Below are 15,035 nucleotides of genomic sequence, written 5' to 3'. Positions count from 1 at the left end.
AGTACTCACCAAAAGATAATATGGCCATTTAGATCGAAGACATGAACAGCTTGAGCCATAGACTGCAAAATATTCAAATACTGTTTATCGGTGAACTTGCCTGCCGATTGTCCCTCGCCGCCACCAGCTCCGGAAAGTTTCGCATGGCTCTCTTTTCGCAACGGAGAAGCGTGACGAAACGAAGCAGCACCGCTCTTTCTCCACATCGGAGTACCATCTCCACTGTGTCTCCTCACAGGGCGTTGCGGCGACGCTGAATGCGAACGCTGCTTCATCTCCGCCGATACTTTAAGCCTCGACATCTCACGTTTCAGATGCTCTTGGCTTTCTTCTAACTCTCGTATCTTCTTCAGAAGCTCCTCCGCCGGTGGAGTCGTCTTCTCCATTTGCGGAAATCAAAATCAAATCAAATCCAGTGCAGAGTATAAGAAGGGAGACAGAGATCAAATCTGAGTAGTTGGGAATCGGAGAAAGATGAATCACGGCGGAAATGGTGAGAAGAAGCTTTGAAGAAGAATGAAAGAAAGAAAACAAAACAAATTTCTTCTGGAGAGAGAGAGAGAGAGAGTCAAACAACAAATGAAGGAAAACTTCTTTGCTTATCTTTTCTTAAGTTTTTGATTCCTTTTTTTTTTTTTTTCTTGTTTTAGGTTTTCTCAGTTTTTTTAGTTTGTTTTAATTATTGTTGTGTTAACTTTCTAAACAGTGGTTTATTTTATTGTTTATAGTGGAGAGATTATGTAATTAAATAATCTAGATCTTTGTTTCTAAAAACAACAAAATAGTTAATCACTTCACCAAAACAAAAAAATGATTCAAATTTACATTTAGGCAGCTTTTGTTTGGATTAGTGGTTGATCAAATGTTTTTAGTTTTGAATTAAATTAAAATTTGGCTGCTTGCAAGTTTTTGTTGGTTTTTTCCTCTGAAAGACTAAAAAAAAAGAAAAAGTAAAGACTTGGAAAGAAAAAAAACAGATAAACATGGAAATAGATTGATTTGTCTTCAATGTTATTATAGGCAGCCTATATTTTGACCCTAAAAATATGACTTGGTTTTTTAAAATTAATAATTCGTAAAGGACAAAATTATAAATAAATATACTAGTATATGATAAAAAAAAATAACAAAAATCATAATTACGCTAAATTAGTTAAAAATCTCATAATTCATTTTAGTGTTATGATATTAATCTTAGAGGAGGTATCATTTAAATAGAAGACCCCACGCAATTAATGTTTGCATGCAACCCCATTCCATTAATTGCTCAAGCAACAACAAAATAAAAGTTATCTTTTTGGTAAGCTCAAATTTAAAGTCTCCCATTGGTTGTACTACTTTTTTTTTGTTCACTATGACCGTACAAAATCATCATCGATGTGAAACTTTTTTTTTGTCGTTCATGTTATTTCCTTTTTTTTTTTTCTGTCTATGAGTTATTTATTTTCCTTATAGCTTACTTTAATTTGTAATAAACACTTCCGTTTTAGAAACTTTAAATTTAGAGTACGCAGCTATTTTGTTAAACTAACGATAATCAAACATGTTTTCGTAAGAGGTCTTTCAAAACAAAAGTAGATACATGCATGCATTTACATATCACCCGGAAAACTAGTGAATTGTATACTCAAAAAAAATCTAAGATGTTTTTTAATTAACCCCAAAAAAACAAAAAATCTAGGACATTGATATATTTGTTTATTTTTTTAATTTTTTTGTATGATATATATTGTAGATATTTGAATTTTGTATCAGTGTACCCAACATATATATATATATATATATCTGTTTTCTCATATATCTAATTACTACGAATATATGTTTCTAAGATTTAGCTTTGGCATGCATCTTAACGTCGTTCTCACTGCAATGAACATGCTTAAATTAATTCACACAATGAATACACCTCATCTATAATTTATTTTTTTTCTTTTTTGTGATTGCGTGCATTTGAGCTCTTATTGGCTCCAAATGTCAACTCTTTCCCACTCTCTCTTCTTTTTCTCTTTATTATTTTTTTGGTTATACATCAATTATATATGAGTATGGATAATCCGGTGACCATTCTTGTTACATGTGTTTAAGACTCGCAATAATGTCACTGTAAAATCTACACATAATATTCATTTATAACCAACACTTTTAAAAATCAAGTCACGGATACTTAGGACAGTTCGTCACCCATCCTAATCAAAAATTAATTTCAGTGGTGAGTGGTGCGGAAACAACTAGATCCCATTTAAGTATGTATTTGGGAGATTATTATAGAAATAGGCATTTGTTTAGCTAAATAAATATTTGAAATTAGGGACTTTTGTCCATATTTATTTATAAGAATATGTATTTTTTTGACAATTTTATCTTTCATTATCTGTATCTTCTTTCTTCCTTCTTCTCCGACCAATACCATCACAAAACACACTTTTCCACCATCAACAACCATCTATGAGAACCAACAAATTAAATGAATTTAATAAATTGTGTTAATATGTAAAAGAAACTAAATCCTAAAAGGATCATATCTAGAGAACTCTTGGGTTCCAATCATAAACACTAATTGAATTAAAATATCTAATTAATTCATTTTCAAATCTGAACAAAAACTAAAAATTACATGTTTTGTGATTGACAAATCTTGAATAAAATTAGTAGGTAATTGATTCAATCACCAGCCTTGAACGACGGTAACCATCTTCAAGGTGGAACTCACTATGATCGTCACCGCCGTTGATAAGATTCGAGATCTTGCCGTCATCTTCTTAATCGTTTGGAAGTCGGAAAGGGTGAATCGTTGTGAGAAAAAATGAGGGCAAATGAAACTTTCATCACTTGAGTTCAGATCTGCGTCGAGATCCAACAACCTAAGATTCTAATGGATATACGGCCGACAAAGCTTTATAGACGATTAAGGGTTTTTTTAACCATCAGAATGACTGGCGGTCGGAAAGACGCAGGTCGTCGGAGAGATCTAAGCAGCCAATAAGTCTCTCTTTGATTCACGATAAAGAACTGGATTTGAGAGTCTGAGAAAATATTGGTTCACGGCGGAGAGAAAGAGGAAGACAAAGTTGAGCGTTGATGGGGAAGTAAGGGCAATTTCATCATTTTGGTCGAAATAAAATGCCTAATCTTGTAATCACGGACAGAAGTGCCTAATTTCAAATATTTAGGTAAACAAATGCCTATTTCTATAATTAATCCATGTATTTGAGCAAACGAGTATAAGATTATAGAGTAGTTGGTAAGAAAAACGAGTATGATACCAAACAAATTACGTGTCTGAAAATAGAAACAAGGACCGGATCCTTGACCTAATGAAGGGAAAGGTGGGATGCTATATATGTCATATAATTTGAATTTAGCCATGCAAAATAAAAAAAAACCTAATCACTTGAAAAATAATATAGTGTTAAAGCGATGTTTGTTATATTGCCACATATACAAGTAGTGTTAAAGTAAAGAACGTCGTCGACGCATCTATATCCATAAACAGAGGAGAGGACCGAGCGAGAGGTTATAGATTCTTTGAGTTGGTAATATATATTAATATCTTGGCCATGATATTGGACTACACATTGGTAGTTTGGTAGATCACCAACAATTTCGAAGGACAAATCACGGTTTAGATATAGACATGCATGACTCATGGTATATCAAGTTTGTTTATAAACTTTAATCTGCTCGCATATCCACGAGGAGTAGTGTGTATATATATTAAGATTTAAGAATATGGTATCTATTAAAGTATATCGATCGATAACCTTAGCTAGCTTTCATGCTACCAAATTAATGTCTTTTTGTTATAAGTTTACCGTAAACAAAAAGTATTTACATGACCTCATTTACATTTTCTTTACTAAAATATAAACTATTCCAACAAAATTTATCAGTTATTAAGTAATGTAAAATTATGACATACAATATAATGATATGAAAATGTTTGTTTACAACGGAAACATCTATATTTTTTTGTCTGCTTTGAAAATTTTGTGTTTCAGTGCTCAGTGTAGTCAGGAGTATATAAAGAGGAAATATTAACAGGAACAGAGACTCATAATTAGTTCAGAATCTTTCTTTATACCGACAAATATTTTACAAAATTTCAAAAGTTTTAAAAGAAAATATGAATAAGAACAAAAAAATTAAAAAATATAAAAATACTATGAAAAGAAATTAATACAATAATAACTTTTTTTGTCAAAAATATTAGTTGCATTAACTTGAATCATTGTTTGGATGATACAATGTTGGAAACAGCCATAAAGGTACAGTAAATCGACAGAACAAGAATAAAACTCACAATGAATACAACCATAACGTGCTATAAGCATGAACTGCTTCATTACAAATTAATACAATAATTAAAATATATAATATGGTATAATATCAAATCTTAGTTTTTAAGTTTAATTAGTTAACAATTTTTTTAAAAAATATTTCTTAATTATCGTCCATAGTAAATTAGAGAGAGAAAGTGAATTATTTTTTTTGGAAACTAATAATTATTTAAAATATTTTATTAGTTTAAATTTTTTTTTTGTCATGATAGAATTTTTTAAAAAATTAAATAGAATCTGAACAAACAGAGCATAACGCTCCATAATAAACAACAACCTCAAACCATAAAGCAAAACCAAACATATGAAAAAGATAGAATCTATAAAATCCTTCTTTCATCCTCAATCTGAGACTGTAACCAAGAAGGAACATAAATGGAAAGGTATGAACGGAACCGCGCATCACGCCTGACACTTCGAGCAATATCACCTGCTCTAGAGTTGGCATGTGAAGAAAACAACTTAAAAACAAGTCGCTGAAACCAGAAGAGAGACGATGTGTCTTATCTAGATATGAACGATAGCAAGGCCACTCATGAGGCTCATGGATAGCTTTAACAGCCACACTTCCATGTTATCAAGATGAATATCTTTCATGCTATTAAGTGCCCAGCATATACGTCTCAACTCAGCTGCAATTCTGTTGCACGTTGGAATAAAAACATCCCTAGCATGAAAAATCGCATTACCTTCAGAATCCCAAACGAACCAAGAACCACCACACATGGTAGAGGAAAAAAACCAAGATGCATGAAGATTACATTTAAGGACCCCAACTTTCTGGCTTTGTCTATCATTTAGCTAAACGATGATTTAAATTACTACCAACATCCCCATTTGGAAAAGCAGATATCGAGTGTTTATGCCATAACCCAGATTCTTCCAAAGCCAGAGAGATCAATGTGTTTACATCACCATGCTTACCTTCGTAAATGATATCATTCCTATGCTTCTGAATACCATAAACTATCTATGGAATAGCCTGCCGATACAGTGTTGGAACACTATCTATCTCCATTAAATCCAATTACAATCTAAAATTTTCCTGTAAAGAGTGTGAGAAACCTCCTTGAGAAAAAGGAAGATTAGAAATATCCCATACACTCCTCGCTGGACCACAACCAAACAGAACATGACAAACCGTTTCTGGAACTAAATTGCAAATCTTACATCTCAACTCCACTTGAAGCCCATGAGCAATTAAACACTCCACAACCGACAAAGCTCCTGACAACGCTCGCCAGAAAAACACTTAATCTTGGGTACCGTTTTTATAGTCCAAACATGTGATTTCAGCTCATTACATTCTTGTTCGGTTGGAGAAAAAACAACAGCACCTCAACCAGATTGGAAAGAAGCCAGTTACCACTTTCCACTGAATATTTTCCAGCGTTAGTATAAGCCCAAATCCATGTATCAGACCTCGTTATGTCTGGAGGATATGACATGATACTCCTAACATCTACAGGTGGAAAGAGTTCTGATAAAAGGACATAATTCCAAGATCCTTGAGAAGTTATAAGTCTCGCAACATCTAAATTCACATCCAGGAACCTTTTTTTGTTCATAGGCCACCGCGGAACACCATCAAAAATCCATTTGTCTAACCAAACTTTAGTATTTAAACCAGTGTCGATGGACTTAATCAAACGTTTCTCTAATAAATCTCTACCATGTAGAGTTCTCCGCCACGCATAAGAAGGCCGAGGACCTGCTTTTGCAGATAAAAAAATCTATTTTTTTTTGGAAAATACCTGGCTGAGTAGATCCCTCGAGATTAAAGAAAAGGGAGATGAAAGTAAACGCCAAGCTTGCTTAGCTAGAAGAGCTTTATTGAAGTTCTCAACATCTCTAAAACCCATACCACCATTCTTTTTTTGGCCTACACAGTTTCTCCCATGAGAGTATGAGACCCAATGCATTTTCTTATTATCCTCACAAGCATTCCACCAAAAACTCGACATCGCACTCGTTATTTGTTGACATTGAAATTTGGTTAACCTAAAACATGACATCGAATATACGGGAAAGGCCATAACAACAGATTTAAGGAGAACTTCTTTGCTTCCCAAAGGCAGTGTTTTTGCATACCAACCACTTAGACGATTCTTAAGTTTATCTGTCACAAAAGCAAGAAGCTACTTTTTCGATCCACTAAAACATTCTGGTAGACCCAAATATTTAACATTTCCTCCTTGAAATATCCCCATATAAAAACCCAAAAGGTGACGCATAAACGGATCAATCTTCTCTCCAAAAACAATTGAAGAATTCTGTAAATTAATCTCTTGGCCTGAAGCTTCACAATACATCTTAGTACACCATAGAATTTCAGAACTTTCTTTAAAAGTGGCTTTACATAAGAGAAGACCATTGTCAGCAAACAATAAATGCTGAACCTATGGATACTTTTTTGTCAACCTTAGACCCGAAAATCTCTTCTCCTGTACAGCTTTGTTCATAGTGTGAACAAGACCTTCTGCACAGAGGATAAATAAAGAAGGCGAAAGAGGATCTCCTTGACGTATACCTCTAGACGGTTGAATGAAACCATATGATTTTCCATTTAACAACACTGAATAGGAGACAGATCTAACACAAGTCATAATCCAATCAATCCATTTTCGATCAAAACCAAGACGAGAAAATAAGCTCTTCAAAAAACACCACTCCACTCGATTATATGCCTTCTGTTTAAATGGCCATAAAATCTTCATTACAATCTGGATTAGTCTTCAAAGCATGAATCATTTCATGAGCGATAAATATATTTTCTGAGATCATTCTTCTGAAAACAAAAGCTTCTTGTGTATATTATTAGTTTAAACTTTATTTACATTTTTTTACATTTGATAAGAAATTTTTAAATAATCTTACAACCAAATGACATGGGTATGTAATTTCTTACACAACAATGTTATGTTTTATAAAGTAGCTTTTCAAATAATAGTATAGATGACCATCCCACGCTAACTTAAAGATATGTGAATGTGACCTAAGTATGCATGCATGCAAGAGCAACCAATATACAATTCACTTTCGACAAATAAATCCAAATTATTCATCAATTCAAATTTTTTTTTTGATGATGCTATTGGAATCTTGAAATGGTTAATTTGGAAGTCCACTACTAGATATTTCGTATAATTGTCAAAGTAAACTTGTTGTATCTCTTTGAATATGAAGAGTATAGATTTAACTGTCAAAATTTTAAACAGATTTTACTCTCAAAGAAAATAAAACCACCTTAGGATACCATTATTTAACGTTTTGTTTCTTTAGAGAGAATTAGGAAAGTTTCATAAGCCGTCACAAGCGTTTTTCTAAAAATGGACTGGCGCCTCTGTTTCAGAACTAGATTGTCCAGATTCATCAAGTGATGGAGAGCTTCGAGTTATGCAGGATTGGTTTCGTTTATGAACATGTGAGATCTCAACTGATAAGCTCTATCCATATATAATTCAACCTCAAAAAGAAAAAGGAAAAAACTTTTGGTATGTAAGAATCCCAAAAATTGTTGATTTGGGTGTAAACAGAAGAAGAAAGGGGACAAAGAAAGTTTAGATAAATGGACGAAGGAGTAAACAAACAAACATCATAACAAAAGAGACCATAAGAGAAGAAGAGCATATAGATATGCATTTTTTTAGTAACATCTCTCAGAAGAATGTTAAAAGCTAAAATAATAACAAAAATAGGATACGATGCGATGAGTTTACTTGGTGTACAACACATCTTCCCATGGGTGACGGTACAGTGGCTGTTTCAATCTCTTCTGATCAAAAGTGTGCCCGATCAAACCAATGGAGCGAGCAAGAACAAAGAGACCGTTGAGATAACCGATCTGAACAATCTCGTCGATCTCTTGCTTGGTGAACATCCCACTTCCAGCTAGAAGGTCCAAGAAGAGAGATCCAATGGCTCCATCAACGTTGAGTACGAGGTTGTTTGCCTTCGAGAGCGTGTAAGTCTCTACTGTCACTGCGTACTCCATGTACTTTACTGATGGGAAGTTAGACCGAGCAAATTTCTGAAGCAGCTCCACTCTTTTGTCTCTGTTGTCTCTGCTCTTGATCCTACCAAAAAGAAGAAAACATGTTTCAGACAAGAGAAACGGGTGCAGATTTGTTTCTTTCTTGTGTTCTGTTTTCTACCTGTGTCCAATCCCGGGGACTCTGATTCCCTTCTTCTTCATTCCCTCCACGAATTCATAAGGTGTGAGATTCTGAAACAAGCAACCATGAGAGATCAGATTTCAAGAATTTATATCCAATGTGGGAGTTGGGCGAAATGAAATGGCCTTTTACCCTGTCACAGGCGTCCTTGAAGTATCGAGCAGCGTCATCAATGGCACCACCAAATCGGGGACCAATGGTTAGTAGACCTGTTGTTAGGTTTTAACAGTCTTTGAGAATATTGAACGATAAAGAAAACTATTGTAATATTGTGTTTGGTTGGGAAAAAAGATGTTGACTTACCAGAGACAAGACTTGAGACAAGGTCTTTGCCTGCTCTTGCTGTTACAATGGTGTTGTGAGCGCCAGAGACACATGGACCGTGATCAGCACACAGCATTATGCATATCTAGTTCAATGCAATTTTCAAAAGTGGCAGAGACCAGAGTCAAATCTCACTATGCAAATGTACATATGTATGAAGGGACAGAGAGAGATGAGGACATTGTATATCGAGAAAGAGTATATTAAGAAACAAAGAGAGAACTCGGTACCTCAATGAATTTTGTACAGTAACGAGGAAGACTACGTTTAAACCATAGAAGGGAAATAACATCACCCACTCCATAGCCTTGTTCAATGATAGAAGACATTGGCACACCGGCATAGCACGGCTCATCCCCTGCAAATTAATTTGTGGCACATTGTTGTCGAGTATCAGAAAACGAGCTAAAGAGGCATGGAATCTAGTGAAACTCTTCCAGTTCTCTTTGTTTCAGTAGAAAATAGCAAATGAATATAGTTTAGTTTCCAGAACAATACCTCTGTCATCAGAGATGGTGGAGATTATGTGAGTAGGAGCCCGAACTTTCCCGCTCTTAATTGCGGAATTGAGATCCTCTGGGATTTGTGGAGGAGTGACTTCCTTGATAGAAGATACCTTTCCTTCTTCAACCTTTTAGGAGGAATTGAAATGAACACATAAGATTGCAATAAAAGGCAACGCCAGCTAGCAAAAGAACACAGGGAAACTGACCAGTTTCTCAAAAGTCTCTTTGATTGCAGATTCAAGGGCTTCAAATGAAGTGGGAACAATAGCTCCAGCATCCATGAGAGCTTGATTCTTGGCTTGTGCAGACTCCATCTCTCCACCACTTTTAGCACCCTATATATAATCAGGTTCAAAAAATATTTTGACTTGGAAAGCAGACAGAAAAGGGCATTGCTTAATAGGTTCTTTCGTGCCACTTACTGCGTGACCAAACTGTACTTCAGACTTGAAGAGCCGTGCACAAGTTCCGCTGACCCAAGCAACCACAGGTTTATTCACTTTTCCCTGTTTCAAGGCTTCAACAAGGGAGTATTCATCTCTTCCTCCAAGCTCTCCAAGCACAACCATCATTTTAATCTGCAATGTAGTTTATTGAATCATAAGGTATAGATGAACTGAATGATGGAAATGTGACACCATTTGTAACATTTCCCTGGAGGCCATTTCAGCGAGCAACATGTTAAACTGTTGGAGATTGGTATACCTGTGGGATGTTATTAAACCGAAGGATGTGATCAGATAAAGTGGATCCTGGGAACACGTCTCCACCAATAGCAATGCCTATAACAAGCCCCAAATAAACAACAGAGTTAAGAATCTTCAGCTGAATACGTCATTAGTAGATTATCTTACATCAAAACTCACCTTCATAGATCCCATCAGTCACACGGGCAACAGTATTGTACATTTCATTAGACATTCCACCCTGCGAGAAAAGAAGAGTAATGAATAAAACTCTCAGGCATCAAAGTGAGCTTTAGCCAGAGTACAAAGTCCTGAAAATTCAGCACATACAGATTTGGAGACAAAACCAACAGATCCAGGTCTGTATAGCTTGCACTGGATAATGTTATCAATTGTTCCTGCAGTGTCACCAATTTTAAAGGCTCCAGCTTGAATACCTCCAACAGTAGCCGGTCCAATAACAACCTGAACCAACCCAATCAGTCTCACAACTTCTCTGTTTACCATAACGGTTAACTGAAGCTAATCATCACACAAAAACACACCTTATTGTTAGCACGAGCATAAGAAATCAGCTGTTTAGTGTCTGATTCTGGAACACCTTCAGCTATAATTGCCACAACTTTAATAGTTGGCTGCTTCAAAGCAGCCATGGATGAAGCAGCAGCACTATTGAAGTAATAAAAACATTAGCTAAACTATCACAAAGAGCCATGCTAAGTTTGTTCCATGAAATGATGAAATTCTCATACAAACCTTCTGAAAGATGCAAAATTGATGAATACATCTGCGGTCGGATGCGCCGCACATGCTGCCTCAATGCTGCATTACAGAAACAAAGTTAAAAACAAGATTTGCACATCGTTAGTTTCTCCCGGAGACATGCTTAAAAACTCACGCGGCATGAACAGGGATAGCAATCTCCTCCTGCCCGAAAAAGAGTTTTTGAAAACCTTCAGAACCAGGGTTAACGATTCCAGCAACAGAAGGTGTTTCACGTCCTGTCAAAAAGCAAATGATCCTTTAACATCAAAATCTCAACAGTCACATTGATCTCAGTCAACTAAATCTAGACACTCCAATTTGTTATGTTTACCACAAAGGAAGTCGAAATCGAGCATTCGTTGAACAGGAAGCTGCTTATAGTTGTAGAACAAAGCTTGTGTGGTCCGAGAAAAAAGCTGTCCCGTTGCCATAGCTCAAAACTGAGAATCACAACAAACATAGAGACAATTATCATCAGATCCACAAGGCCACTGCCCATATAAATTGTTCCTAATTCAATGCTGAGAGAACCTGAATCGAACACGAAACAGGGTAAGGAACAGGTTACTTCACACTAATTCCGATTTCTTAAATCACTAACACACAGATCTCATCACTACACTAAACGAATCTAGGATTGAGAAAAGAAACAAAATAAAAAAAACAAAAAAAGTTTCGATTTTTACGGAACCCTCCTCGTAAATATCGAAACTTTAAGATGAAAAAACACGGATCGGACTCAAGACAGATCTAAAAAAGCTTATACGAATTGTTCGATCCAAAAGAGAACAGACCTGGTGAAGACCCGAGTCGAGTCAGTCGTTAAGAGGGAGAGAGAATAAAAATTGATGGTAGAGAGAGAGAGAGAGAGGAATGGTTTTAGAGAGGAAGTAGCATTAATATAGAGAAATGGGAGGGAAACAAAAGCTTCTCACATCACAGTGATGGTGGTGGTACATGGGATCATCATCATCATGGTCATGTGGGCTTATTGGTAAGGTAGTTAGTTAGTTCACAACTTCTTTCTACCCAAAATTGATTTCTCTCAATCTTTACATTGACAAAAGCAGAACACCTAACAGTTACATAATACTATTTATAAATTTAACTTTGCAAAACGTGGTTAGTTTAAGACATAATAAGATGGGTCGTTTAAATGTCGTCCTCGTTGGGGCACGTAATTGGCTGTTTTGTCTTCAAGATTCAGCAACTTATTTTAAAGATGGGATTGTGAATCAAGCAAGCAAGCATTCATTGAAACATTTTTTCTTAGTATTTTAATGTCAGGTCTTGAAGTATTTGAAAAGTTAGATAACTGATATAGCTTTATTTATATGATATTAGCGTAAACATAGGTAAATGGAAAGAAATATGAAATTTAAATAAATGGCTTTTATGAAGAAAATGAAATATTGGAAACTGGAAAGAAAGAACTCTTTGTCTTATGTTTTCTTATGGAAGTGAGAGTGGGTGAATCAGTTATACTGAAACTTACGTTCGTATATATACAAGTAAAGTGACAAGATTTATTGTGCATATATAGATGAGCTCCACACAACTAAATATATTTTGCATCCATATGTCACCTTTTTTTTTTTATATCATGCAAATGTGAATATGTTTCATTCACTTTTCTTCGAAAAGACTAGTGTCACTGATACTCCTATATGTATTTAATTGCCTAGTTAAAAACATTTTTAACGATAGTTATGCATATCACGAGTAACCAAGCTAACATTTGGCATGTCTAGCCGATGCCGCAATTCATCGTTATAGACATATTTTTTTAACATATAGGTACGTAGCGACTTTGTGAAAAGATCGGTAGCAAATTTCGAATGACTGAATACACTCTACTCTATTGTTTGTGTTATTCTCAAGATTTTAGGTATGGGAGAATGATATATATGTTGATTTTGTCATTTTTGATATATATATGCTTACGCATGAGGCATTACTTTTCGTATAACATAATTGGTTTCGTACTAAGGGAACTAATAATGTTAGATTGGATATGATAACTTATTGATATAAGCAGCTCCACCTTGTTTACGTAGTTATCATAGTTATCGAAGTCGCTATAGGTTGTTTGGTGTAAATTGTATTGTTACAATGATTTACTTGTATACGTTTTCTTTAATATGATTAGTAGTTTAGTGATATTCATAATACTGTATATTCTTTTAAGTAACTAGTTTTAAAATTTCCCCTTAATTTTAAAAATTGATGTTTTAGTTTAGTTCTTATTTATGAGCATCTTTTAGTTTGATACTACAAGATAATCCAGACTACGCATGTATTAATAATTTTGATTTTAAAAACATTAATTTAGATTATCAGTTTACCATCATATGTGATTATACAAATATTAATTTTGTACTAGTCCATTTTTGTATATACATTGATACATAATTTAAAACTTCATAAATCTTTTATTAGTATGTGAAAAACCTTTCATAAGTTTTTATAAAATTTAAACTTTTTACCACCATTGACTTTATATATTTAAAACGATAACACACCTTATTCAAATCTTTTTCCAAACCGTATAATGTATAGTAACTTATATAGTTCTAAACCTTGTATGCAAGGGTAAAGATTATGGGAAAATAACTAAAGAAGAATAAGACAAATTATTAAACTTATTTCTAATACATTAGGAGAGTACGTCTATTCTATACTAAATCACCAAGAGGGTATGAACATGAAAACATCAATGACATGTTGATGGAGAAGTTGGAAGAAAGAAAAGTAAAATTGTTATAAATGTTTGTTTTATATGGGCTTATTTGGTCTGAACCATGAACTGGACCTATATTGATGTGAAGTCCATACAGGATTTGGGTTGTGTGGTCTGCAAGGGTAAATCGACATAAGCTCTAGGGTTTAACTATATAAGGGAAGCTAGGGTTAAGGAAACAAGACAAGCAGTAATCACAAAGATGCAGAAGAAGCTGGTGGTACCTTGGTGGCGGATGTAGGGCACAACACAGGGCGCTGTGCAGGGCAGATGCAGAGATGCAGAATGCAGTGCAGAGAGCATGCGCAGGGCGTCGTACATGGAACTTGAAGCTGTGCACAGAACCATGATAAAGGAGCAGAAGCTTGGCTGGGTTCGAAGGGCTGAGAGCCGGACATAACCTTGTCTAGGTTTAAGGTGTCATCATGACACGTATGAGAGACAAAGGCGGAACTGCTTCTTTGGGGTTCTGGAGGTGTTTCAGGGTTATACATGGAGAGAGAGCTGAACTAGAGACATAGAGAGAGGAAGAAGAAAAGCTAGATACTCTATGTTTTCTTCTTCAGGTTTTTTTGTAGTAGTTCTCTAAGCTTGTATATGAAACACTGTGTAAACCTTGAGTGATTGATAGTGGATGTTTGTGGGAGAAGGTTTCCACACGAGATGTACCCTCTGCATGAGGGGAACTCGTTAAATCTATGTGTTATGTTTATGTTATGCATATTGATCTGTGAAGTAGACGAGGAGTAGGGGCAGAGTCGCCGTACGCGGTTCACTACAGAGGTGAATCGGGGTCTGCGATTCTCAACAAGTGGTATCATAGCTCAGGCTCAGGAATTCACAGACTCAGGCATGACGTTGTAAGCATACAAGAAGGATCCAGAGACTGTTGCAGAAGACTCATGATTTTGAAGGTGTTATTGATCGAAGGTTAAATCAATTATAGGATTCATTTAAGGTGGAGTTATCTACAGTGTTTGATTCAGGTTCATGGATGTGTGTGTGAAGGTGATATTCACATGGCTGTGAAGAAGGAATCAAATCATCATCCAAAAGGCTCAAACTTGTCAAAACAGGAGTTCAGTTTCCGATGCGATCACAAGGTAAATGTGATATTCTGTTTTGAAGCTTCTGAATACTCAAAACTGTTTCAGTTTAGGGAATCTAGACACTGGAAGAACACAAGGATGTAGACGTCTTCAACGACGTGAAATTCAAGATAATATCTTGTTTGGTTTGGTTGTTGAAAGTCTGTGTGGTGTTGTTCGGAAATTGGTTGAAGGTACAACTATAGGAGTCACGGATTTACTAAGGGACGCCTTCAGAGGTGAATCTGTGTGTAAGAGGGTTGTTAGGTCAGCAAGTTGTGTTGAAGATTCAGATGATTATGAAGATGGACCAGACAATTTATGTTAAAGTGGTCAGATATGAGAGGTGTTGGGTGAATGGTTAAGTCTCAGGAATGGATCAAGTTGTCAGAGATTTGAAAAGACTACAATCAA

At 35.4% G+C, this 15,035-nt stretch overlaps 2 protein-coding genes across 4 annotated transcripts in view; both read right to left on the bottom strand.

Moving 5' to 3' along the window:
• The window catches only part of LOC104760928 (serine/threonine-protein kinase STY17-like), a 5,154-nt gene extending 4,528 nt beyond the window's left edge, over positions 1 to 626 (bottom strand). Inside the window, exons 1-2 of one of the 3 annotated variants that reach the window (XM_010483921.2) lie at positions 158 to 626; positions 10 to 62 (exon numbers count right to left, since the gene is read on the bottom strand). In XM_010483921.2, coding sequence (XP_010482223.1) covers positions 10 to 62; positions 158 to 386 — 282 coding nt within the window. In that variant the 5' untranslated portion in view covers positions 387 to 626. Of the gene's footprint in view, positions 1 to 9 lie in introns of all 3 variants that reach the window. The other 2 variants (XM_010483920.2, XM_010483918.2) reach the window with 2 other exon arrangements.
• Positions 7,883 to 11,850, bottom strand: LOC104760927 (ATP-citrate synthase beta chain protein 2-like). Its single transcript, XM_010483917.2, has 16 exons — positions 11,588 to 11,850; positions 11,125 to 11,233; positions 10,927 to 11,029; positions 10,785 to 10,850; positions 10,574 to 10,697; positions 10,359 to 10,493; positions 10,209 to 10,269; positions 10,048 to 10,124; positions 9,765 to 9,920; positions 9,549 to 9,677; positions 9,335 to 9,467; positions 9,067 to 9,194; positions 8,816 to 8,921; positions 8,645 to 8,721; positions 8,492 to 8,562; positions 7,883 to 8,413 (listed from the first exon to the last, which is right to left on the bottom strand). Exons 2-16 carry the CDS (start codon positions 11,222 to 11,224, stop codon positions 8,053 to 8,055), a joined length of 1,827 nt encoding a protein of 608 aa, XP_010482219.1. The 5' UTR covers positions 11,225 to 11,233; positions 11,588 to 11,850; the 3' UTR covers positions 7,883 to 8,052.

Source organism: Camelina sativa, chromosome 18 (assembly GCF_000633955.1).
Source record: "Camelina sativa cultivar DH55 chromosome 18, Cs, whole genome shotgun sequence".
In the NCBI taxonomy this organism is placed as follows: Eukaryota; Viridiplantae; Streptophyta; class Magnoliopsida; order Brassicales; family Brassicaceae; genus Camelina; species Camelina sativa.
Note: the sequence above shows the minus strand (reverse complement) of the source record. Positions and strands in the feature narration are given on the sequence as shown.